Raw genomic sequence first — 25513 nt, 5'->3', positions numbered from 1 at the left:
TTCTGACCTACCATCATTGGAATCCAGTTTTTGCTGTGCTAAACTATCAAACTGTGTTATACTACAGTGTCAATGCAGTGCTGGGATATTCTCTCTCTCTCTCTCTCTCTCTCTCTCTCTCTCTCTCTCTCTCTCTCTCTCTCTCTCTCTCTCTCGGCCTCATGCCACTCTTCTCTTAACTTTGATTTCATCAGTAAGAGTCTGTTACATGTTCACTAAATGAAAAGAAATTCTGAGTTCTCAGATAACCCAAGATTTCTTGTCTTAGACATGATTGGATTATTCCTACCCTGTCTGTTCTTTGCTTACGTCTTATACTTAGGTATCACTGAGGTCTCAATAGAAGACCTTCCTTCTCCCATTTCTACCCTTCAAAACTAATACACCATAGTTCTCACTGTGCAAATCACGGTGTGCTCCTTTGGGGCACTTAGAGTATCATATACTACCTCTTTCATCACTTTCTGGACTCACAGCCAACTGTGTGCATGGTAGTATAACCATCCTATGGTTCTCTGGTGTAGTTCAACTTTGTTGGTCACAATTTTGTGTCAGTTTAAATTATATAGAATTTTGTTGTTCACAAATGTAATGCTGTTTTCTGGGCTGATATCAAAGAATTCGGAACATACTTTCATATAATAGTATCAAAGTAATTTGGGAAAATGAGCTATTCCACCATGAACAAATAATTTGTTAAATTGAAAGCAGTACCAACCACTTTGAAAAGCAATAAATCAAGATAAAGATATATTAACATAAAGGCTTCACACACTTAATGCTTTCAGATTTTAGAAAATGTGAAAATGAATTGTCAAAGACAATTAGCAATAGGTTTCCCTAAAATTCTTATACAAGCTTAAATGAGAGGTTGGCATTAGGATCTTGTTCAGTTGGTCGACTGCTTGCATAGCATTCGTGAAGTCCTAATCCAATCCCTAGGACCATATAAACCAAGTACAGTATTTAGACTACAATGTCAGCACAGTGTTAGTGCAGGCATGCAGGGTTAGGATCAGATCATCATTAGCCACACAGTGAATCTGAGGCCAGTCTGGGCTACATGAGACCTTATCGCAAAAAACAAATTTCTGAAGGGAAAAGTTAGAGACCACAGATGGTACACAGTGGATGTGCTCTACAAATGAACATTAGAACACTCCTGGGAGAAAGCAACGGCAACTACTCACCTGAAGTAGCCAATAATGAGAATGGCTACAGCCAAGGAGCCAAAAGAGATGGAGTAGCCAACAGTGTACAGGATGTAGAGGCTTTCAAAGAACTCTTGCTATGAGACAGTCAACATATGGAAAAGAAAATGGTTGAAAACAATTACATCATATTTGGAATATTGTGTCTGGTTCTCTCTAGCTTTAATGGGCTGTAATTTACATGCAGTAAAATGGGCAAGTCTAAGACAAGCTACTTGACATGTTTTGACACACCAAGTTCATTCAAACCCCTTGCTAGTAAAAAAAAAAAAAAAAAAGACACCCACTGTCCACCCACACACAACCGCAATTTCAAGTTCTGTCACTACAAATTAGCTTTCTCTGTTCACACACTTCATATTCTTCTAGAGTGTTCTTAGGCTTAAAAATTATAAATGTATGCTCTGTTGTCAACAAACTGTGTTTCATAATCTTCAATACTGCTACATGTTTTTATACTTCATTTCCTTTTAATTTTTTTATTTAAAATGGTAGAATCACAGAAAATGGAAAACATCGTAAAAGGCAATTCAAGTACCCGCCATCCATTATCCTTTAGTGTTATATCTAAAATTATCATAATTAAGATATAAAACCAAGAATTCAATACAATTGCAATGTACTAAGTGGTATCACCTATAATCTTATCACACATGAAAACTCTTACATCTTTCCAACTTTTTATTGATTCTTTGTGAGTTTCACACCCTGCACCCCTGTCCCACTTATCTCCACTCTTGCACCTTCCCCCTCAATAGAAACTAAAAAACACACAAACCAAAAATCAAAACAAGAAACAAAAACAAAGCTTAGAAAAAACAAAGCAAGGAGTTACAGAGACAAAGTTCGTAGCTGTGATGAAAGGATGGACCATTTAGAGACTGCCGTATCCAGGTATCCATCCCATAATCAGCTTCTAAACGCTGACACCATTGCATACACTAGCAAGATTTTGCTGAAAGGACCCAAANATAGCTGTCTCTTGTGAGANNATGCNGGNGCCTNGCAAACACAGGAGTGGATGNTCACAGTCAGCTATTGGATGNATCACAGGGCTCCCAATGGAGAAGCTAGAGAAAGTACCCAAGGAGCTAAAGGGATCTGCAACCCTATTGTTGGAACAACATGATGTACTAACCAGAACCCCGGAGCTCTTGTCTCTAGCTGCATATGTATGGAAAGATGGCCTAGTCGGCCATCAATGGAAAGAGAGGCCCATTGGACTTGCAAACTTTATATGCCCCAATATAGGGGAATGCCAGGGCCAAAAGAATGGGAATGGGTGGGTAGGGAAGTGGGGGGCGCTATGGGGGACTTTTGGGATAGCATTGGAAATGTAATTGAGGAAAATATGTAATAAAAATATTAAAAATCAAAAAAAAAAAGAAAAAACAAAGCATCTCATCATGGAAACTGAACTGTCACATGTGTCCCACAGGATATCCTTCTGTCCACATATCTTCCCTTGCAAATGTTCATTGCAATGAGTCATTGGTCTGGTTTGAGGCCTCTGGCTTCTGTGAACCCAGCAATATTAGATCCTCACTGACACATCTGGTTATCCTGTTGTTGCCCTATGTCATGGAGATCCTGAAGCTTGAGATCAGCTGGATCTACCCTTTACACATAAATATTTTTATGGCTAACACTAAACTCAAGACACGGACAACATCCATCAGTGCAAAGGTCCTACTCATACGTGGCCATGTTTACCCTCCTCTTCCTCAGCATTCAATTACAGGGCAATTGTGAATCTGTTTTCCATCATACAATTTTGTCTTCCTTGTTATTATGTAAACCAATTGAGACTTTAAAAAACTAACTGCAGAGTCCTTGAGGTACATCCAAGTTGTCACTTCCATCACTAATTTGATTTTTTTCCTATTGCTGAGTAATACCCATGAGATGTTCATAGCGCATATATATATATATATATATATATATATATATATACATATATATATACACATACACACATATATGTATACGTGTATGTATGTATATATATATATATATGTAATTATATCCAGGTGAGTTCTTACCAATAATATACAGTATTTCATATTTAAAATATCAATATCATGCAGCCCTGGTTACTAAGTATTGTGATGCATTTTAAAGTCAGAAAATGGGAATATTTTAGCTTTGTTATCAAAATAGTTTCGGCTCTCTGTTTTGCTTTGTGAGGTTATACAGATTTTAGAACAGTTTCATCCATTTCTGTAAAAAGATATGTCACTGAAAATTTCATAAGAACTAGTTAAATCTGCAGATCAATTTGGTTATTATGGGCATTTTAATAATATTAATTCATTTAATCCACGAATATTGGTTACTTTTCTACCTATCTGTAACTTCAATTTCTTCCATTAGCATTTTATAGTTTCAGTGTACAGTTCTTAAACTCCCCAGTGTAATTTATCTCTCATTATTTCATGTCATGTGATAAACAGAAATGAGATTATTTTCTTGTTGCTCTTTTTGGGTGATTTATCAATGTAGGTAAACCCTCAGTTAGTGTGAAGATTGGGGGGGCTGAAACATTACTGAATTCATTCATTAGTTCTAGTAGTTTTCTTTTTGGATTATGGGATTTTTCTATAAGATTATATCATCTGCTATTACAAGCAAACTTACTTCTTTTCCAATGTATATGTCTTTTATTATCTAAGTAGAGAGTTAAAATAAGTGGAAGACATCACCCTCATATTCTTTCTGCATCTCAGGGGCTCTTCTCCACCTGCTGCTGTGAGACACTCCTCGGCCAGCCATCTGGCTTCATATAAAACCTTTCTCTGCTCCTTTGTCAGGCTGCAGTCTTGTGCTCAAGGAGTCCTGTATGTGTGGCCAGAGAGTGTTTCTTCCTGTGGCCTGCCTGCTTGCTACCCCTTCATCATATACCTAATGAGAGTTTCATGTGCCCCAAGGGACCTTCTCCCTTGCTGTGCTCTGCCCCCATGACTTCAGAGAGCTTACACCTTTTATCTGTGTCAGCCCTGTGTGTGTCTGGAGAGACTTCTCTTCATATCTCTCACTGCCCCAGCCTTTGGCAAGATTCGATGCTCCACATGGTAAAGGCCCAAGGGCTTAGTCCTTGGAACTCTGAGCCTTTATTGCTGGTTCTTGCCTGTTAAAAGTTGGTTTGAATGCTTTTATCCTTTCCTACTTTCTTTACTGTGATATGCTCTCTTCCTTCTGCCACAGACCCACAGATAATGGCCCCAGGGGCCTCTTACTTTTCTTAACAAAAAAGATTACCCATTGCTTGTACTGATAGATTTCTACAAACTATTGATTTGGAGTACAATTTAAGTTACTCATAATATACATTACAACAACTAACTGATGAAGATTTATTTTCAAACCAACTTCCCTACTCAAATCTTTATCATCAATCTTGGAAGTAAGATTATGACATTTAAGAGTATGGCCCTTTGAGATTTTGTTTCTCTCTCTACTTTTTAAATTTTAATTAAAATGCAGTTACATCATTTACCCACTTCCTCTCCTGTCTCATATTCTTCCCATTTCCCCCTGAAATTCTCAGCTCACTCTTCTTTAAACATTGTTGTTACATATATGAAGAAATGAATAAGCACATTATATATATGTGTGTGTGTGTGTGTGCACATATATATATATACAATATACACACACTCACATATGCACACACATATACATACACACACACAACCTGCTGAATCGATTCAGTATGTTTCTAGGGCTAACCATCTGGTATCAGATTGCCAGGCATCCCTGAGGAAGATTACCCCTCCCCCTCTTCGCAGTTATTAATTGCTTTCGCTGTTTATCTAAGAGTGGAGTCCCAGAAGATTTCCCCCATCTACATTGACATGTCAGTTGGTGTTGGATTTGTTCCAGTCCTGTTTACTCAACCATGTCATTCCCAAGTAAAACATCTACAACACAACTCCTGCAGCTAAAGCTCAGAAAATATGGAAGAGAGAGCAGAAAGATTTTAAGAGCAAGGAGGCCAGGTAATCTGCTTTCAGACTACACCTTCTAGTTATAACAGGGAAGCTACGTTCATGACAGCCCTTTGAGTGTTTAATATAAATTGCTAAATTGCATTCTAAGTTGGATATAGCTATTAGGCAAGAGATAGCTTACATGATACTTTCTATAAAAAAAGCAACTGTTTAATACACTAGGCTCAAATGGGTTACCTAACCACTGCATGTGTTTATGGATGTCAGAGGGTTGGTATTGGGAGTTTTTCTTGTATTCTATTTTTCAAACAATTAAGTTTAATTATTCTTTTGTTAATTAAACTTGTTCTTTAGCAAATTTTTCATTAACTAATCAATTTACTTTACATCCCAATCCACAGGTTCCCCTCCTTCTTCTCCTCCCAGTTCCTCCTCTCCTCTCCCCTTCCCCACCCTCCCTCCCTTTCTCCTCATAGACAGGGAGGCCTCCCATGGATATCAGCCCACCTTGGCATACCAGGTTGCAGTAGGACTAGGTGCATCTTCTATTAAGTCTACACAAGGCAGCCCAATTGGGGGAAAGGGATCCAAAGTCAGACAACAGAGTCAAAGGACACTAGGTCTGTCTCATGAGTGTCTCTGATTATTGGTTCAGTCTCAGTAAGCCACTATGAGCCCAGGTTAGTTGAATCTATAGGTTTTCTTGAGGTGTCTTTGACCTCTCTGGATTCTCCAATCCTTACTTCCCCTCTTCCACAAGATTCCCCCAAGCTCTGCCTAATGTCATACCTGCAATTTTCTGATATAATCTGAACCTAGAGCTCACCATTTTGGCAACAGTGGATTGACCAGCAAGCACCAGGGATCCAAGGATCCGCTTGTCTCCAGTCCACAGCACTTGGGTTATAGACACAACCTGCTCCCTCCAGCTTTTCCGTGGGTGCTGGAGATCCAAAGTATATCATCATTAACCAAGACCTTTAGCCATTGATCCTTCTTTCTACCCAAGTCTTCTGCAATTTTTATTAAATAAATATAAGTGCTTAATGCTCACAATATTCTTTACCTCTTAATAAACTCAAGTAATTTTCATATGAAATAGAATACACATCTGGAGACTGCAGGGTGGTCCCATGTTTGAAGCATTTGCTGGGCAAGTGTAAGAATCAGAGTTTGGGTCCCTAAAGCCCTGGGTGAGTGAGCATTAGGTTTGACTGAGAGAACTAGCCTCAATGAAGAAAGTGGGTGAATGACTGGGGATGTACCTCAAAACCTATCTCAGGACTCCACGTGTATAGGCACACAAGTACACACATGTACACACAAGCATGCACACCACACACACACACACACACACATGCATGTACACATGAAAATGGGGGGAGATAGTATTTATCTATTTTCCTTAAACATCCTTCACTATTATACATCTTCAAATGCACTGTAATCACAAGGAATGGTTGAAAGATTAGAGCTCTGCATATATAAAGCCACATCGATGAATGGCCATGTAAGAACTATTCATGAAGAAGGATTGAAAGATTGGAGCTCTGAGTAAATAAAGCCATGTGATGGAGAGGTAGGCCTTTGTCATTGCTTCATCCACAGGGAAAGATGAGCACAGGCACACAACTCATCAGGGTGACAGGCGGCTTTGCTTTGCTTTCTCACTCAAGTCCTTGTATCTGCATTTTAAAAGCATAAAAGTTATCGTATTGGTTGTTTTACCTTTATCGGTGATTTTTTATTTTTCCTGTCAAGGGCTGAAATGATTTTTGCAGTATCTCCTATTAATCACCTCAGTGTCGGCATGGGTTGCCTTGTAAAATATGTAGCAATCTCACATTGCCTGTTTGGAAAATTTCAACCTGGAAATACAAAACTAAAGGTTGAAAATCACCAAAGTGCTCACCGGGTGGTGGCTCTCATAGACCAGAAGAAAGGAAGCTCTAGTTGCACAGAACTCACCAAGAAACCTTCATCTCAAACCCTGCCCTCTATGGTGCTTTCTCCTAACAGAGCTTCTGCATAACAGCCTGGTCTTGTACAGCAACTTATATCAGCTTATAACAGGCATCCCCAGTATCATAGGCATGTGTCACCACACACTGCTGCTCATCAGCTATAAGGGACTGGAATTTATTGGTGATGTTTAAACCACCAAATATAATGTCTTACCATTAATACATTTTTGTTGCCCTAAAACACTCTAATAGGAAACTAAGACACTGTAGCTTGGCCCTAGACCCTGCCATCAGCAAACTGACTCCTGCGCCCACACTGTTCTACTGAGTCACAGTTGTTGACTCATATCTGTGAAATGACAGTATTGTACTGGACGGTCAATGCTGACCCTTGCTCAGTATAATTGCACAACTCTGATTTGTCACTTAAAATGAAACCACCAGGGGCAATCTTCTGAGATGGAACACACTTCACTAAGATGAAAAGATCCTTCAGAATAGAGTGAGGTGGGATTGGCCACTCACAGTTAAAGAATGAATCATGAATCACATTGCTCACTATTTGTATATTATCCACTATAACATAATATAGAATAATATAATATAACAAGGTAATATAATAAAAGTGTATGTGTGCATGCGTATGTGTGTGCGCGCACGCACATGCATGCGTGTCAGATAACTCTAACACAAGGAAAACAGCAGAAAGGTTCAAGCACATCTGAAAGGATTCTAGTAGAGATTTTAGCTTTCACAATCTTCACGTCATTAAATAAAAAGGATTTTGTATATAATGGCTGACAAGCAAAAATTGTGTAAAAACATCATTCTGCTCTCCTTGGGGATTCACAAATATAGAAACATCATTACCTTTCCTATGTTGATATCAGGCTGCAGAAAGCAGTCTGAATAGTTAGCCCAGGTTTTATTTGAGCCATGAATAAAATCCCATGTCCCATTGGAGGTGCAGTGCCGAAAAGCAACTCCTGAAAAGACAAGAAAGTCACTGAAATTGCAAGTTCCCTCACAAGTCTGTTATTAAACATCAAAGACAAGAGTAAATGTCTGGTCTCGATCAATCATCTCAGAAAAGTGCAATACCTTTATGATTGAAGTCGTAAACATACGGAGGGCAAGGCACAGCTGACATTTTCCCCACTGTTCCTCTGGGCCAACAAATGATCCCATCCCATTCTGGGAAGCAATTGCCTTCTGATGAGAAAAGGAAATAAAGAAAGACAAGAAAACAACATTGAACAAATGTTTTCAATACGGAAAACTTTAGCTCGATCCCAGGGGTAAAGTGTAAAACAGACCAGCAAGTTTGGAGACTAAATCAGAAGAGATGACATACAAATAACCGCCCCCCACCACCACCACCACCACCACCACCAATTCACCTGCTTGGTCACTTTGTAGGCACATTAGCAGGAGTCTTTGATCTGCTAAATTAAAGTATCTAAATCATTCCAGTGGACTCACTATCTCGCTATAAAAGTGATGACAATTCATGTATAAGAAACACCGGGAGTCACTGGGAACAGCTGTGGCATATTTCTTCCAACTGTCCCAGTAGTCGCTACAATTTTACCTGAGGTTCTTTTTTAACTGCTGTTGAAGAACGTGGTACACAAAAGTGATTCAAGATGTAGGTTTTTACCAATAAGTTTTAGTCTCATGCTCACCTCACACACAACTTTCATAGATCTACACTTCTCAAGATGAATACAGTCTCATTCTTACAACCTCCCAGTCTGTCACACCCCTAGCTAGAGTATTCAGCAAGCCATTTTTAAGGCATATTCCCTCTCTCTACTCCCTCCTCCTCTTCCTGCTCCTCCTCCTGTTCCTCCTTCTCCTGCTCCTTCTCCTCTTCCTTCCCCATCTCTATCTTGTCCACCTTTTCTTCTTTCTCTCTCCACCTCTGACCCTCTCTAGAGGACAACTGTCCTCCTGGAGGACAATTTTCTATAGTCCCCTCCTCACCATTGTCTTTGTGCTTCTTATGACTAGCTGTGTAAAGTGTGGGAGTACAACACGTTAGGATATAGCCAAAGACTGACTAGAGAAGACCTGCCTATGTTCAGCTCCCTCTCAGACACAGGAAGTTTCTGCAACATACTGTGTGTTCTCTGCTTTGTACATCCCAGGGAAGAAAGCTTTTCAAAATTATTCAACTGTCTGGAAAGTGATAAGTCTGCAGTAGAGAGTCTATACATGCCAGAATGTTACTAAGCATAACATTCATAGCATTCAAGCCACAGGCTCCTGATGAATCCTTGGCTTCTCTTGTCCTTTCTGCCTGTTTAGCAGGTAAAGCTGCTTCCTGTTCCCTGTTATGTGCTTGAGTATTCTATCATGCCTGATTCACACAGTTGGTACCAATGATACACTCACATTTGCTCTTATCACATTGGCCCCCAACCCCTCCTCGACCACAGTCACTGACCCACAGTCTACTTCCTGGCCATTTCTGAATGATCTTCCTTCCCCAGGATGTATGTCCCACTGACATGTCTAGGTTCAGATTAGCTTACTCTTCTGGGGTTTCAACATTGTTTCTCCTCATTGCCTCAATATTCCTTCACTTACTTCTTCCAGACTCTTTCTTAAATGTCAACTTCTTAGTAAACATTCCCAATCTAAAATTGTACCACAAATCACCCCTCCCCTGTCTCCTGCTGTCATTCTTCCACAGTTCTCCACACCTCCCAATGTTATATGGGTCTTTTTTTTCCTATTGTTTTCTTAAGTCACAGAATTGAAGAAACCCAAGGATGGAGCTCTTTTGTCTGTTTTGTCTCATGCATTAGCCATGCTCCTGACACAGCCCCTGACACTGAGTAAGGCTTAACAAATGCTCACCATCAGCGCTGTGCTCTTCAGGGCTCCTTTCCTTTGGTCATATACTGAATTTCCAAGAAGAGAGCTTGTCAGCCAGATCACACCCCCATGTCCCCAACAGAGACACTTGCTGTGAGTGCTGCATTCATTTTCCAAGACAAATTTCACAGTTTTAAACAAGGTCTGAACCCTGGCTCAGTAGAGCCTTTGCTTATGAACTCACAGGGGCAAAACCAAGAGCTGACAGGCTGGGCTCTCTTCTGGAGTCTCAGAAGGTATGTATATTTGTTTGCTCGTTTCAATAGTTGGCAGAGCTCAGTTCATTCACTGGAAAAAAATGATTTCTTTCTGGCTGTGTGCAGTGAACTTGCCCAGCCTTAAAAGTCAGGTGACATCACTGTCCCCTGACCTCCTTCCTTCCTCTTCACAGTCAACAGTGGAGACTAGGTCCTTCTTGCATCTTGAATCTCTCGCAGTTCTCCTTTTCATACAACTCAACTGATTCTGCTCCCTTCTTCCTCCTCCATTCCTCAAGAACCAGATGATTATACTGTGCCAACCTAGATAATCCAGAATAGCTTCCACATTTTAATGTTCATAAGCTTAATTCCATTTGCAGTGTCCTTTTGGCTATGTAGCATAGCATATATGGGCACTCCACCAGGTGCTAGCAGTGGGTTCCTTAGGGGCTCCATTATTCTGCTAACACTCATCATGTCTAGTTGTTTAGTTTGAAAGTCATGCAAACACTGGCATTCCCGATAATAATCCAGCATCAACCTGGAGTAGCTTCTCAGCGTCTGATTCTTACACAGAAACAAACATTTGGTCTGCTTTGTGTCTTTCTGAAGGGATAAGAAAAGAAAATGTCTTCATTCACCCACACTGTTCTCACAGAAAAGAACCTATTCCTGGAAACAGCCTCACTTCCCTCACAATCTCAGCCTGCCTTCACACACCACAGGCAACCCGGGAATTCATCCCACTGCCTCTTACTTCTGCTGCCACTTCATCTGCCTCTCTTTCTACAGCATCTGCTGTTGCTGTTGCTGCTTCTGTTCTTGCTGCTGCTGCTGCTGCCGCCGCTGATGATGATGATGATGATGATGATGACGATGTTACTGCTGTTGCTGTTGCTATGACTCTTACTGCTGTCGATGTTGCTGTTGCTGTTGATGGATGTGGTAATGGTCCTTTGCTTTTCTTGCTGCTCACAGTGACTAACAACTCAATCTGCCATCAGTTTCTTTTAGAACGTGCTAGAATTCCATATGACTTCCTAACCATTTGTTTTGTTGTTAGTAAGGCATGTGTCTTTTCAAAGTTGGACCATTGCTAAAGTTCGGATCTCAAATGCCCCACAAAGCTCCATGGGCCTAGGCATGGATGTGTGATGGAGAAGCAGTGGGAACTTCAATGTGTAAGGCCCACTGATGCATCTTCAGGTGATGGGAAGCATGCCCTGGAAGAATGATATGACCAGGGTTCCTACATCCCTCTTTCTAAGAGTTGAGATGTATTGCTTTATAATGTGTTTCTGCCATGTTATCCTTCCGTGAGCCCAAAGCAACAGAAACAACCAATCATATAATAAAACTAAGTCTGTGAGAGCCAAATAATCTTTTTTTCTTAAAGATTGTTTAGCCCAGTTTGTTATTGTTTCAGAAGGCTAACTCTACTGTCCAATCAATATGTACCTAATATACACTTCACAACCAACACAAACTGGATCTGGAAGCATGGTCTTATTTTCCTGTCTGGAAAATGCATGCTCTAATGTCATATACTATGTTTGGGAGTTAGTCACATGACGCGCTAAAGTCTTCATCTAAGTGTCAAATCTATGGGTCAGTATATTGTACAATTACTCTGTATTAGAACAGTCGTGAAAAGGAATTTTCTTAGGTTCTGAGAAAAATTTCTGGTTTCTACAAGATAAACCAACAGCCCTTAAAACAAGATTTTTACAAAACATGTTAATGTCTCTGGTGGCTCTTTGACAAGAAGAAGAATAAATATTCACAAAAGGTTAGAAAGACTAGGAAGCCTGGACCCCAAGCATACAGTGTGGAGCTCTAATTAATGTCTTCTCCTGTGTCCTCCTGTGAGAAATACTTGGATTATCTGACACAACACTAATTACTAATCCCATGTCATTCTCATTTTTATAAATTAACACCACTAATTATAACTCTCATTCCCTTCTTTATCCTAAGCAAAGCTAATTATCATTCAGTTATGATATTTACACAGAATGGTCTAAAATTTAGAAAATCCAGATTTTATCCTTTTAGCTCTTGAGTTACTCATAACAAAATAAGATCATACTTGGAAGAAGGACCAGAAGGTATAAAACCTTTGGTTTTTTGTTTGTAAATCTTCAATAATTTTTGGACTAGGTATCTGTATTTACGCATCACTTTCCTTTCACAAACATTTGAATTTTCTGTTCTTACTATAGATTTTTTTAAAATATTTAGTGTCTGTCTGTATGTCTGTCTGAACACATGAATGAGAGCCACATATGGAGGTAAGAACAGGCTCCAAACCCTGGCACTAGGGTTATGGATGGTTGTGAGCCACTATGGGGGCACTAGGAATAGAACTCAAGTCCTCTGCAAAAACAAGTCTTAATCTCTGAGCCATCTCACCAGTCCCAAACTTTTTCAGAAATAAAAAAAAAAAAAGAATACTATATGCTTATTACATAGAAGTGATAGTTATTGGTCTGTTATAATACCTATTTCAGTTCATGTATTTTCATATAGCTCTACAACAGTTATATGTAGCATTAACAGCCTCTTTCTAAATATTTTTATATCTGATTTCAACTTTAAGATCACTTAAAATGAAATTTTCTTGTTAGCTAATAAATTCAAAATGTCAGTTGAGATTTTAACAACATTAAAGTGCAAAGCGTTTTTAGTTAATTATACCTATAATTAAGCAACCGATAGATATTATACAGATATAAATAAACTATATCTGTGGCTCCAGGCAGAGAGCCAAACAGATAAATGGTATAACAAAATGGCTGCTCTAGGCAGACCAGTAAGATGATATGAAGATTGCTTTGTATGTTTCCCAGGATACTCAAATTCTGTCTAACATGGGCTCCACAGGAATCTTGGGTTTTTATCCTGCTTGGCAAGATAGAAAAGGCCGAAGAATAGCCACACACACAGTATTTTAATTTACTTTCTTTGTTTTGGTTTGTTTTAACTTTCAAAATGGGTGTGATTTTGACTTTTGTGGTTTTATTATTATTCCTCTGGAAGAGAGGGCAGGACACAAGCTTTCCTGGTTGCTGACTGAAGGATATGCTATTTGGGGAGAAAGGTTTTGTCTTTGCGTGTTTAGAAAGGTGACTAGGGTCTTTACACCTTCCAGAGTTCTATGGGTCAGATATGATGAAGGGAGACTCCCAGAGGACTACATTCCAGAGAATGAAACACAAAATTTATCTTGATGATACTAAAATTTTGTTTTGAGATTTGTATATTACAGAATAGACAGCCTTGGTGAGTCTCCTCGTCAAATATGCTGACCTGACCTGCTTGAATTCCTGATGTCCTGAACATTCAGCTGGATCCAGTCAAGACACAAACTTCAGAGACTAAATCAGTCATTGATGTGGCCTTCTTAAGTCCAACCAACTCCCCCATTTTCCCTACCCTTCTGCCCCTGTCACCCCAGTTCCCTGGGCTTTGTGGCTGGAGGGGGTTAGTATAGGTTGTCTTTCTAGGGAATGTAGAAATGGCCATAATTGGAACAGGGAGGAAATAGCTACAATTGATTGATTGCATAGCCATAATCTCATTTAGCAGAAATCTTTTTAACTGTTACTAAGTTGAAGTGATAATTTCTTATTTTGGTACAGAATTTATTTTGATGCAAAAATCAAGGTTTTCATTGGTATAAATTTTTTTCTATTGCTGCAAAAATGTTTAAAGTACAGGACTTAGACCCAGTCCTTCTATAACTGTTACTGTAAACTGATCTGAGGTGTTTAAGCCTGTGAGTTAAGGGCCAAATAGCAAATTCTTGGCTATCAGTTTATTGTTAGGATGTTTTCAGATATTTACTTAGAAATATCTGAGAGTAGTTAGCAGAGAACAGTCCAGATTTCTTTCCATAGATTGATTAGTTTTCAAAAACGTCAGAAATCTACAGAATGTGGCATTTTCACTTGTTGTTGAGACAAATCTGCTTCTAACAGCTTCCCATTCATAGATTCAAAGATGCCGCTGAGCATCTTACCTCCAGGTGAGGCTGTAATTTGTGGCTAGGTCGCCACTGGGCAGAAAATTGCCAGTCTCTCCTGCAGACTTGTACTGTTCTTGAAAGGACACAATTTATAGGTTAGGACAGCTTAGTTCTGCCGAGACAGAGTAGGCTAGTCCTTAATTTCCTGTTTCTCTAGGTTTGTCAAATGATCCTGGGCCAGAAGGCTGAAGACAGATGGATACTCCAGCTTACTGACTTACTGAGGCTGTATAGGTAGGCAGCTGTGTCTACAATTTGTCTCAGTTCTAGAAGCTGTGTTAGGCTTCCTATATATTTTCAGTTAATGTTGGTCATTTTCAGGTTCCTGACAGGGTTGAAAAACTACTTATAGTCTCATAGCCAACCCAGGCTATTTACATTGAGAGAAAAGATTTGAGAGGATGGTTTTCAGATGGCATTCAATCTAAAGCCAGGACATAAGTGGATGTAGATTTATAAGTCTTTTTAAGTTAGGATACATGATAGTATTCTATTTTATTGACAAAAATGATGGACTGAGTGTTAAGTCTATCTTGTACTTTATAAATGGTAGTAGTTGTGCTCTATTTATATTTGAGAGAAAGGTTTTATTTTTTATTAGAACAGAAAGGGGGAAGTGTCATGGGTGGGCCTGGTTCTGTTTGTATTTTGATGCTAATTTCCCTCTCCTGGGAAGGGTTGTGGACAAGAAGTGAGTCACATACTCAGGTGACCCCTTGTGAACCAATTCCCTAATGAATAAAGGAACCAATCACTGGGCAAGTAGGAGGGACTTCTGGGTTGGATACTGGAAGAGGGGAGGAGGAGAGGGAGAGGGTCCTTTTGGATGAGTATAGGGTGAGGACATGATGTAGCTATGAGTGTCTCCCAGCTTATGGTGAATCCTACAGGAGAATTTAGATTTAATGTGGCTTACAAGATTAGGATTCTAGTTGTTGTGCCGAGAGATTGAGTTACCATTGTTTCTGAAAAAAAAAAAATCTTCTTTCCTATACCATGGACCATAAAGTAAAAGGAATAAATATAAAAGCACAAATTATTCTATAGGGGCATTGATTCCTGTATTTAGGTCTTATCTGAGAAGCTCCCACTAACCTGTTGGGGTTTTTTACTGTCTTTGAACAATGAAAGATAAGCCTAGGACATGATAAGGCCATAAAACTACTACCATATTGTACATCCTGCTATAAAGTTAGTATCCTCAAAAGATGCTCCCAAACACTAGTGAATAAATGTGAAACAAAACCATCATTCCCAACAGATATTGCTCCTTTTTAAACTCAGTGAGATTTAGCGCTGAAATAAGAGGAAAAATTCTAATCCAAAATTTTGTAACTCTAAGTCCATATTCAATAAGTTGTTTTAACTGAGTTTAAACAAAAGTCAAGACAATAGTTCATATAGAGGTCTTATAGAAGCAATAGATATGTATGTATGTATGTATGTAGGTAGGTAGGTAGGTAGTTAAGTACATACATCCTAAAAACCTTGAGATCCTCATCATATCTCATATGACACATAAGTAAACAGGCATCGCTGTAGTCACCCTGGTTCACCAGCAAAGTCTGTAGGTATACAAACTCACAAACACAAAATTTGAAATTACTATTAGGAAAATAAAAAGAGATTCAAAGACTGTTAAAAGTACAAAAGACTTAAAGTAGAATAATGAAGGTTTGAGGTTTTTTTCCACATCCTCACCTGCACCTGCTGTCACTTGAATTTTTGATCTTAACCATTCTGACTGCTCTGAGATGAAATCTCAGGGATATTTTTATTTGCATTTCCCTGGTGACTCCTTAGTCATTTTCTTTAGGTGCTTCTCAGCCATTTGAGTTTTCTCACTTGAGAATTTTCTGTCTAGCTCTGTACACCGTTTTTTAAATAGGGTTATTTGGTTCTCTGGAGTCTAACTTCTTGAGTTCTTTGTATATATTGAATATTAGCCCTCTATCAGATTTACAAATGGTAAAAATCTTTTCCCAATCAGTTGGTTGCCATTTTGTCCTATTGACAGTGTCCTTTGCCTTACAGAAGCTTTGCAATTTTATGAGATCCCTCCCATTTGTCAATTCTTGACATAAGCCATTGGTGTTCTCTTCAGGAAAATTTCCACTGTGCCCATGTGTTCAAGTCTTTCCCCGCTTTCTCTTCTATTAGATTCAGTGTATCTGGTTTTATAAGGAGGTCCTAGATCCACGTGGACTTGAGCTTTGTACAAGGAGATAAGAATGGGTCGGTTTGCATTTTTCTATATGCTGACCACTTGCTGAAGTTGTTTATCAGGTTTAGGAGTTCTCTGGTGGAATTTTTGGGATCACTTGAGTATACTAACATATCATCTGCAAATAGTGATATTTTGACTTCTTCCTTTCCAATTTGTATCCCTTTGATCTCCTTTTGATATCTAATTGCTCTAGCTAGAACTTCAAGTACTATATTAAATAGGGAGGGAGAGAGTGGGTAGCCTTATCTAGTTCCTGATTTTAATGGGATTGCTTGAAGTTTCTCTCCATTTAGTTTGATGTTGGCTACTGGTTTGCTGTATATTGTTTTTATTATGTTTAGGTATGAGCCTTAAATTCCCGATCTTTCCAAGACTTTTAACATGAAGGGATGTTGAATTTTGTCAAATGCTTTCTCAGCCTCTAAAGAGATGGTCATGTGGTCTTTGAGTTTGTTTATATAGTTGATGGATTTCCGTATATTGAACCATCCCCCACATCCCTGGGATGAAGCCTATTAGGTTGTGGTGAGTGATAGTTTTGATGTGTTCTTGGATTAAGTTTGTGAGAATTTTACTGAGTATTTTTTGCATAGATGTTCATAAGGGAAATTGGTCTTAAATTCTCTTTCTTTATTGGGTCATTGTGTGGTTTGGGTATCATAACTTCATAGAATAAATTGGGTAGTTTTCCTTCTGTTTCTATTTTGTGGAATAGTTTGAAGAGTATGGTATTAGGTCTTCTTTGAAGGTCTGATAGAACTCTGCACTAAACCCATCTGGTCCTGGGCTTTTTTTTGGTTGGGAGACTTTTAATGACTGCTTCTAGTTCTTTACAGGTTATGGGACTGTTTAGATGATTTATCTGATCCTGATTTAACTTTGGTATTTGGCATCTGTCTGGAAAATTGTCCATTTCATTCAGACTTTTCAGTTTTGATGGGTATAGGCTTTTGTAATAGGATCTGATGATTTTTGGAATTTCCTCAGTTTCTGTCATTATATCCTTTTCATTTCTGATTTTGTTAATTAGGATACTGTTTCTGTGCCCTCTGGCTAGTCTGGCTAAGGGTTTATCTATCTTGTGATTTTCTCAAAGAACCAGCTCCTGGTTTGGTTGATTCTTTGAATAGTTCTTTTTGTTTCTATTTGGTTGATTTCAGCCCTGAGTTTGATTATTTCCTGCCATCTATTCCTCTTGGGTGTATTTGCTTCTTTTGTTCTAGAGCTTTCAGGTGTGCTGTTAAGCTGTTAGTGTAAACTATGTTCAGTTTCTTTTTGAAGGCACTCAGAGCTATGAGTTTTCCTCTTAGTACTGCTTTCATTGTGTCCCATAAATTTCAGTATGTTGTGCCTTCATTTTCATTAAACTCTAAAAAGTCTTTAATATTTTTCTTTATTTCTTCCTTGACCAAGTTATCATTGAGTTCAGTTCCCACATGTATGTGGGCTTTCTGTTGTTTTTGTTGTTATTGAAGACCAGCCTTAGTCCATGGTGATCTGACAGAGTGCATGGGATTATTTCAGCCTTCATGTATATGCTGAGGTCCTGTTTTGTGACCAATTATATGATCAATTTTGGAGAAGGTACCATGAGGTTCTTAGAAAAAGGTATATTCTTTTGTTTTAGGACGAAATGTTCTATAGATATCTGTTAGATCCATTTGGTCCATCACTTCTGTTAGTTCTACTGTGTCTCTAATTAGTTTCTGTTTCCATGATCTGTCCATTGATGAGAGTGGGATGTTGAAGACTCCCACTATTAATGTGTCCTTTGAGCTTTAGTAAAGATTCTTTTATGAACGTGGGTGCCCTTGCATTTGGAGCATAGATGTTCAGAAATGAGAGTTCTTCTTGGGAGATTTTTCCTTTGATGAGTATGAAATGTCCTTCCTTATCTTTTTTCATAACTTTTAGTTGAAAGTCGATTTCATTCGATATTAGAATGGCTACTCGAGCTTGTTTCTTGGGCCATTTGCTTGGAAAATTGTTTTCTAGCCCTTTACTCTGAGATAGTGTCTGTCTTTGTCACTAAAGTGCATTTCCTGTTTTCAGCAAAATGCTGGGTCCTATTTACGTATTCAGTCTGTTAGTCTATGTCTTTTTATTGGGGAATTGAGTCCATTGATATTGAGATATAAGAAAAAGTAATTGTTGCTTCCTGTTATTTTTGTTGTTAGAGGTGGAACTATGTTTGTGTGGCTATCTTCTTCTCCGTTTGTTGAAAGATTACTTCCTTGCTTTTTCTGGGGTGTAGTTTCCCTCCTTGTGTTGGCATTTTCTTTCTATTATCCTTTGTAGGGCTGGATTTGTGGAAAGATCGTGTGTAAATTTGGTTTTGTCATGGAATATCTTGGTTTCTCTGTCTATGATAATTGAGATTTTTCTGGGTATAGTAGTCTGGGCTGGCATTTATGTTCTCTTAGGTTCTGTTTGAGATTTGCCCAGGATCTTCTAGCTTTCATAGTCTCTGGTGAAAAGTCTGGTGTAATTCTGATAGGTCTGCCTTTATATGTTACTTTACCTTTTCCCCTTACTGCTTTTAAAATTCTTTCTTTGTTTAGTGCATTTGGTGTTTTGATTATTATGTGACAGGAGGAATTTGTTTTCTGGCCCAGTCTATTTGGAGTTCTGTAAGCTTCTTGTATGTTTATGGACATCTCTTTCTTTAGGTTAAGGAAGTTTTCGTCTATAATTTTGTTGAAGATATTTACTGGCCCTTTAAGTTGGGAATCTTCCCTCTCTTCTATCTTATTATCCCTAGGTTGGGTCTCCTCATTATGTCCTGGATTTCCTGGATGTTTTGGATTAGGACCTTTTTGCTTTTTGCCTTTTCTTTGACTATTGTGTCAATGTTTTCTATGGTATCTTCTGCACATGAGATTCTCTCTTCTATTTCTTGTATTATGTTGGTTATGCTTGCATCTATGACTCCTTATCTCTTTCTATCTCCAGGATTTTTTCCCTTTGTGATTTCTTTATTGTTTCTATTTCCATTTTTAGATCCTGAATGGTTTTGTTCAATTCCTTCACCTGTTTGGTTGTGTTTTCCTATAATTCATTAAGGAATTTTTGTGTTACCTCTTTAAGGTCTTCTACCTATTTACCTATATTCTCCTGTATTTTTTTAAAGGGAGTTACTTATGTCCTTCTTAAAGTCCTTATTATCATCGTGAAATGTGACTTTAAATCAGCTTTTCCGGTATCCTTGAGTATCCATGGCTTGCTGTAGTGGAAGAACTGTGTTCCGATGATGGCAAGGTCTTGCTGCCCTCAATATATCTTATTGGAGCCTGTCCTTCCTATAATCCCAGTTGATTCAGGACTACTCAGACTCCAGCTTTCTCTGTGATCCTGTGATTCTGGGATCCTATGAACCTGAGATCCTGGGTGTGACAGAGTTCTCGGCAGTCAAGCTTCCTCTGAGACCTTGAGATCCTGGTTTGACCAAGCTCCTGGTATCCTGGTATCCTGAAATCCTAAGATCCTGGGCATGTTACATCGCCTAGAAGTGGTGTCTCCTCTGGGGAATGTGGGGCTGTCTGGTATGTTCGAAACCAAGGTATACCAGCACCGATCAGAAGGAACCCAAGCTGCTGGTCAGGCAGGGCTCATGTGTCCTGCTGTCACAGGCCCCGTTGAGATTGGTTTGGAACAGATGTTGTGTTCCACGCCCCAGTGATCCTAAGATCATGGGCGTGCTAGGGCGCCTGCAATGTGGATCATCCTCTGTGGACCGAAATTTTCTCATACTTTTCTGCTCTGTTTTATCACTGTAATCTGACTCATGACAGTTACCATGTCACAACCATAATGCTACATTGTCTTGAAATTCCCTTGAAATTTAGTGCATTTCTTTTGAATTCAGTCTCATTCAAGTCTTCAGAACACATGAACAAAGTAGAAAAAAAAGAAAGAAAGAAAGAAAGAAAGAAAGACAGATCACCATCAAAGACTGAAAACTGCTTCAGCAGTAGTAGCAAGAGGATCTAGAACAAAAATGAGATAGTATGTACAGACACTACCAGATGCACTTTAAGCAAGGATTATAGATCCAAAAATATATATTAAGATTGTAACTGAAAAAAGTCATCTCCAAGCCAACAAAAACTCAGAGCACAATAAGCACATTCCAATGTAAATAAATACAAAATAAATGAGAGACAAAAATACACCAGGAAGAGGGAAAATTAATATAAAATTAAGATCAAACTAAAATCCTGTGTGACAATAGCTTACAATTTGGAAACAATAAAAGTGCCCCAGTATACTGATGTTATATGGAAAGAAGAAATTAGGATAACTTTTAAACTTTCTAAATTAAATATACACCTTTTAATTCTAGAGTAGCCACTAAAGGAATTAAGTGTCCTAATAATTAGCTATAGATGTTGGGGCAGGATAGAATATAGTAAGCAAAAATACTGCTGCAGAGATGGCTCACAATCATCTGTAACTCCTGTCCCCGGTGGTCTGATGCCATCTCCTGAACTCCACAGCACCAGGCGCATGTGCAATGCACATACATACAGGTAAAATATTCATACACATGAAATAAAAGTATTTTAAAGAAATGAGCAGCAGTGTTTCAATCAATTCCAAAGATTAGAGAGAAGGAATGGAAGGGACTCGGGAGTCTAAATAAGATGGTAGAATTCAATTCCAATGTTGCACATTAGCACTCACAATTACTATAACTGGAATAAATTATTTGTTTAATAGACAAAGATTATCAGAATAAATAAGGAAAAATTCGTGTGTGAACTGTTTGCATAAAATGTTCCTAGCTGAGCACACCTTTAATCTAAGCACTTGAGTGGCAGAGGCAGGTTGCATCTCTGTGAGTTTGAGGTCAGCTTGATCTACATAGTGAGTTCCTGGCTATATAGTCAAATCCTGTCTCAAAACAAAACAAAAAAGATATTCCTAAAATATAAATGTATGAAAAGTTTAATAAACTAATGGGAAATATAAGTACTTGTTTAAAAGATAGTATCACAAATTTTCAAGATAAAAAATTTCTGGAGGTTATGATATGCAATAATGTGAACATACATAGTACTTGAAGAGTAAACTTAGATGTAGGTAAAACTGTTAAGTTTAAAATTGTGTACATGATATCACATTTAAAACATTTTTAAAGGATTGAAAAAGTTACAGTAAATTAACAAAGCAAGAAATTGGTGTTGATTAAATATTACTATTTTAATGTGATTGTTTAAGTATATATAATTTTAATATTCCAATCATAAGTATCTATAGAGTATTAGAAGCCTTTATATTGATAACATGTTTAAGCACTAGACATGAATTTCTAAACTTAAATGTATTTAGTAACATAGTTTCAAAGTACTTGATTTGAGAAATACTCAATGAACTTTTCAATGAAAATATTCACCATCAAGCTATTATAAAAACATGTATCTTAAGAAATAAAAGGTCAAGTGATCATTATTCTGGATACAGAACATATGAACAGTGTAACTGATAAGCTTAACCTGGAGGATTCTATAAAACACAGCGTTGGAAAGTGGAGCACACACATTCCTTTGAAAACCACATAGATCATTCATCAGGAGTGGCTGCAGTAAAGGCCACCAAGTCTCAACACACTTTGATAAATCATCATCATGCAAACTACATTTTATGATCATAATGAATGGAAAATCAGTCACAGTTTCTGAACATTTACAAACCAGCATAAGCAGATATTAACCTGAAAATTATATGAGGTATAGATAGCTTTAGAGACATTGCTTTGTTCAGTTAGTTGAAACTTAGGAAACTCAGTAAATCAACCCCCATTTCTGACCTGAATTTAGAAATAAGTAAGAGATGACTCAAAAACTCCAAAAAGAAGAAGAAGAAGAAGAAGACGAAGACGAAGACGAAGACGAGGAAGAGGAAGAGGAAAAGGAGGAAGAGGAGGAAGAGGAGGAAGAGGAGGAAGAGGAGGAGGAGGAAGAGGAGGAAGAGGAGGAAGAGGAGGAAGAGGAAGAGGAAGAAGAAGAAGTTTAAGAAGAAGAAGAAGAAGAAAGAAGAAGAGGAGGAGGAGGAAGAGGAAGATGAGGAAGAGGAGGAAGAGGAAGAAGAGGAAGAAGAAGAAAAATTTTCCTGGGAAATAAATTACCATTTTATTTTAAAAGTTTTCGGTAGAACGTAGCTTAGAGTCTGGTCCGAGCTGAGATTGGAGATGATATTCACAGGGGCTGTGTCTCCTCCTCCTCCCAGCTCACTACACAGTCAAGAGCAAGCCAACATGCTCACCCCACACAATAGACAAATCCAAAGAGAGGCCAGATGTGCACATGCCCAGTTGATATACTCCAAAACCCACTAATCAGACTGGTCCTTTCCTTCATAAGAGAGGGAAGGTATGTGTGGTACAGAGATGGAAGAACCTTGTTCTCTCTACAGACCTTCCACATAGACACACAGAAGATGGTTGATGAGGACCTCCTTAACACTGAGGAGGATTCTCTGATTTTTGTGCTGGTTACAGTGAAGAACACAAAGAAAAGACATTTCTTGGCACCATTACCTCCTTCTTGGAGCTGGGCTGTGATGTTGAGTTCACACTGCATTTTAGCCTTCATAACAAGAACAATCTGCTCTTCTATAGTGATGGTGCCGTCAGAATCCAGCTGTGGAAGCAAAGAACACGCCATCATTCCCCATCATCTTAAAGGCAGAATAATGCTCTCCTTATTTCATTCCCAATCAAGCTAACTGGAACAGTCCCCCATCAGGATACACTATTGTGATTGGAATATCCACTGTCTTCCACGGGCTCATGAACTGAACACTAGGTCCCAGATGATGGTACTACTTGGGGGCACTTTAGAACCTAGAAGATGGGGTAGAGATGAAAGAATTAGGTGGTCAACCAGGGTGGGTCCTTAGGAGTATATTATCTATGGTCACTTCCTAACTCATCCCTGCTTTCTAGTTCCATGAAGTGAACATCTCACCACCACCACAAGGTTGTACTGTCACACTGTTTTGTCAGATTGCACAGGGTTCAAGCAACCATACAGAACAAATCATTTGAGACTGTGAGCCAAAATAAGTCAGTCTTCCCTTAAGTTTGTTCTGTCTGGTGTTTGATTACAGTAATAAAAAGATAACTAATTCACATAGCAAAATTTTTTTGGATAATTTTAAATGCACCACCAGAAAATGTAAGGAAACTCTAAACTATGATTAACTGATTACATTAAATAATAATGTAACTAGAAAAAATAGTAAACAGTGAAAATACCTAGCATTTTATCAAGACATAACACATTACTAATTCTTTCACAACATGGCAGTTATGTTACATAGAAATAGAAGACTAAATTTAGTACTATCACAAAAATTATCAAAGAAGCCTAGACACAAGATGCAACATGACTTTAGGTTTATTTATCTCTTAAAGAAATAGGTTACTCTAAATGATCTCCATCTATCTCCTTGCCTTAAAACTGGGGACTTTATAATGGGAAGATATACACCCATATATCCACTATCCATTTCATCAGTATTTATTAGTTTCGTATGAAAGCAACATGCTGTATGAAGGGAGAAGAGAAGATTACATCAAGGACATGGAGCACACCCGCACATGTCGTTCCTCACCTTACAGTGATGTGGGAAAGGTAGTGTAGCTAAAACACACGAGCAGCACTTCCTCCTCAGTGTCTGTCACTCCAGAGGCAACCATTGCATACACAACAAAGAACTACATTTAGCAAAACAGTCACTTGTTCTGGGCATGTGTGACCATTTGTGACTTGAAATAAAATTGAATTCCAGTGTCAGAGACCTAAAGTCTAAGAGAAACCCCAATTTGATAGCTCTTAATGTTTTATGTTCCAGCATCTTATCAAAAAACACAGCACAGTGCAGGATGCTTTCTTAGGCTTCCATACTTCCTCATTTTTAATTATCTTCAGTTTTGAGGAGCACTGATCGGGTATTTTACAGAAAGTCCTTAGTTATGATGTATCCTGTCTTTTGATTGAGACTGGCTTGAAGTAACATATTTAGAAATGGAAGACCACAGAATGAGGCACTATTCATGAAGTACCATAGCAACAGCACCTGGAATCAATACGCTTCATTGCTGATGTTAACCTAGTTCTTTCTTTGGATCTTCATCCAAACGTTAAAAAATTTTAAACTCTTTACTAGATCTCAGCATGTATACAGAAGTAGGTTGTAGGTCATATTTGGATGTCAGACTATAGTTTCTTAATTTATGTTTAAGTGAATGAAGTTTTTGAAATAAAGTTTGAGAACTGAAATTATATCAACTCAAAATAACCTACTGTAATGGGAATAATAATAAGAAAATATGCACTGCCTTCACTGCATGAAAGATGCAAAACATATAAGAAAATAAATAGTACAGTGGCTATTGCCTAGGGAAGAGTTAGGGGGATGCTTTAGGGCATGCAGCTGTATAAGATGTACTACACCGTCACCATTTATACCAAGAATGTAATCTGTAGTGAATGCTCCTTTGATGGTAATTTTAGTTGTGAAATTACTCAAGGTAGCTAATTAGATAAAATTTATAAGTAAAATGTTTTCAGTACTAGAACACTTCAGAAATGTGAAAATGATACATGATCAAATTCATCAATACCTTATATTCTCCATGTAAATCATTTTCAAAATTAGTATATCAACAATAATGCTGCTATTTAAGTGTGGTTCTTACACTACTGAATTCTGACCTAATTTACTTCACCATTTGTAAGTGCTGGTTTCTTAGATACCTCACTTCTTTCTTTCTGCACACCAGTGATATCTGACTGTATTCAAAGGCTGTGAACTGATGGTTTAGATCTTAAAGTTTCCATAACAATTACTTCTCTGCAACTACGTCTGGAACAGTGTTGGAAGCATCACGAAGTAGCATGCCCAAAACAGCTCAACAGCCCAAACAACAGCCCTCAGTTCATTTGGAACACAATCTAACAATTTCAAGTTGTCAGCCTTTGACAAACAGCCTCTCTGTCTCTCTCTTCCTCTCTTCCCCTCTCTCTTCCCCCCTCTCTCTCTCTC

At 38.3% G+C, this 25513-nt stretch overlaps 1 protein-coding gene across 1 annotated transcript in view; it reads right to left on the bottom strand.

The window, feature by feature from the left end:
- Pth2r (parathyroid hormone 2 receptor) overlaps window positions 1-25513 on the bottom strand; it is an 83091-nt gene that overhangs the window by 48830 nt on the left and 8748 nt on the right. Inside the window, exons 2-5 of the mRNA XM_021168416.1 lie at window positions 23001-23103; window positions 8227-8337; window positions 7996-8111; window positions 1191-1288 (exon numbers count right to left, since the gene is read on the bottom strand). Of these exons, the coding sequence (XP_021024075.1) occupies window positions 1191-1288; window positions 7996-8111; window positions 8227-8337; window positions 23001-23103 (428 nt within the window). The remainder of the gene's footprint in view (window positions 1-1190; window positions 1289-7995; window positions 8112-8226; window positions 8338-23000; window positions 23104-25513) is intronic.

Source organism: Mus caroli, chromosome 1, assembly GCF_900094665.2.
Source record: "Mus caroli chromosome 1, CAROLI_EIJ_v1.1, whole genome shotgun sequence".
In the NCBI taxonomy this organism is placed as follows: Eukaryota; Metazoa; Chordata; class Mammalia; order Rodentia; family Muridae; genus Mus; species Mus caroli.
The sequence above is the reverse complement of the archived record's forward strand: the minus strand, read 5'-3'. Positions and strand labels throughout refer to the sequence as shown.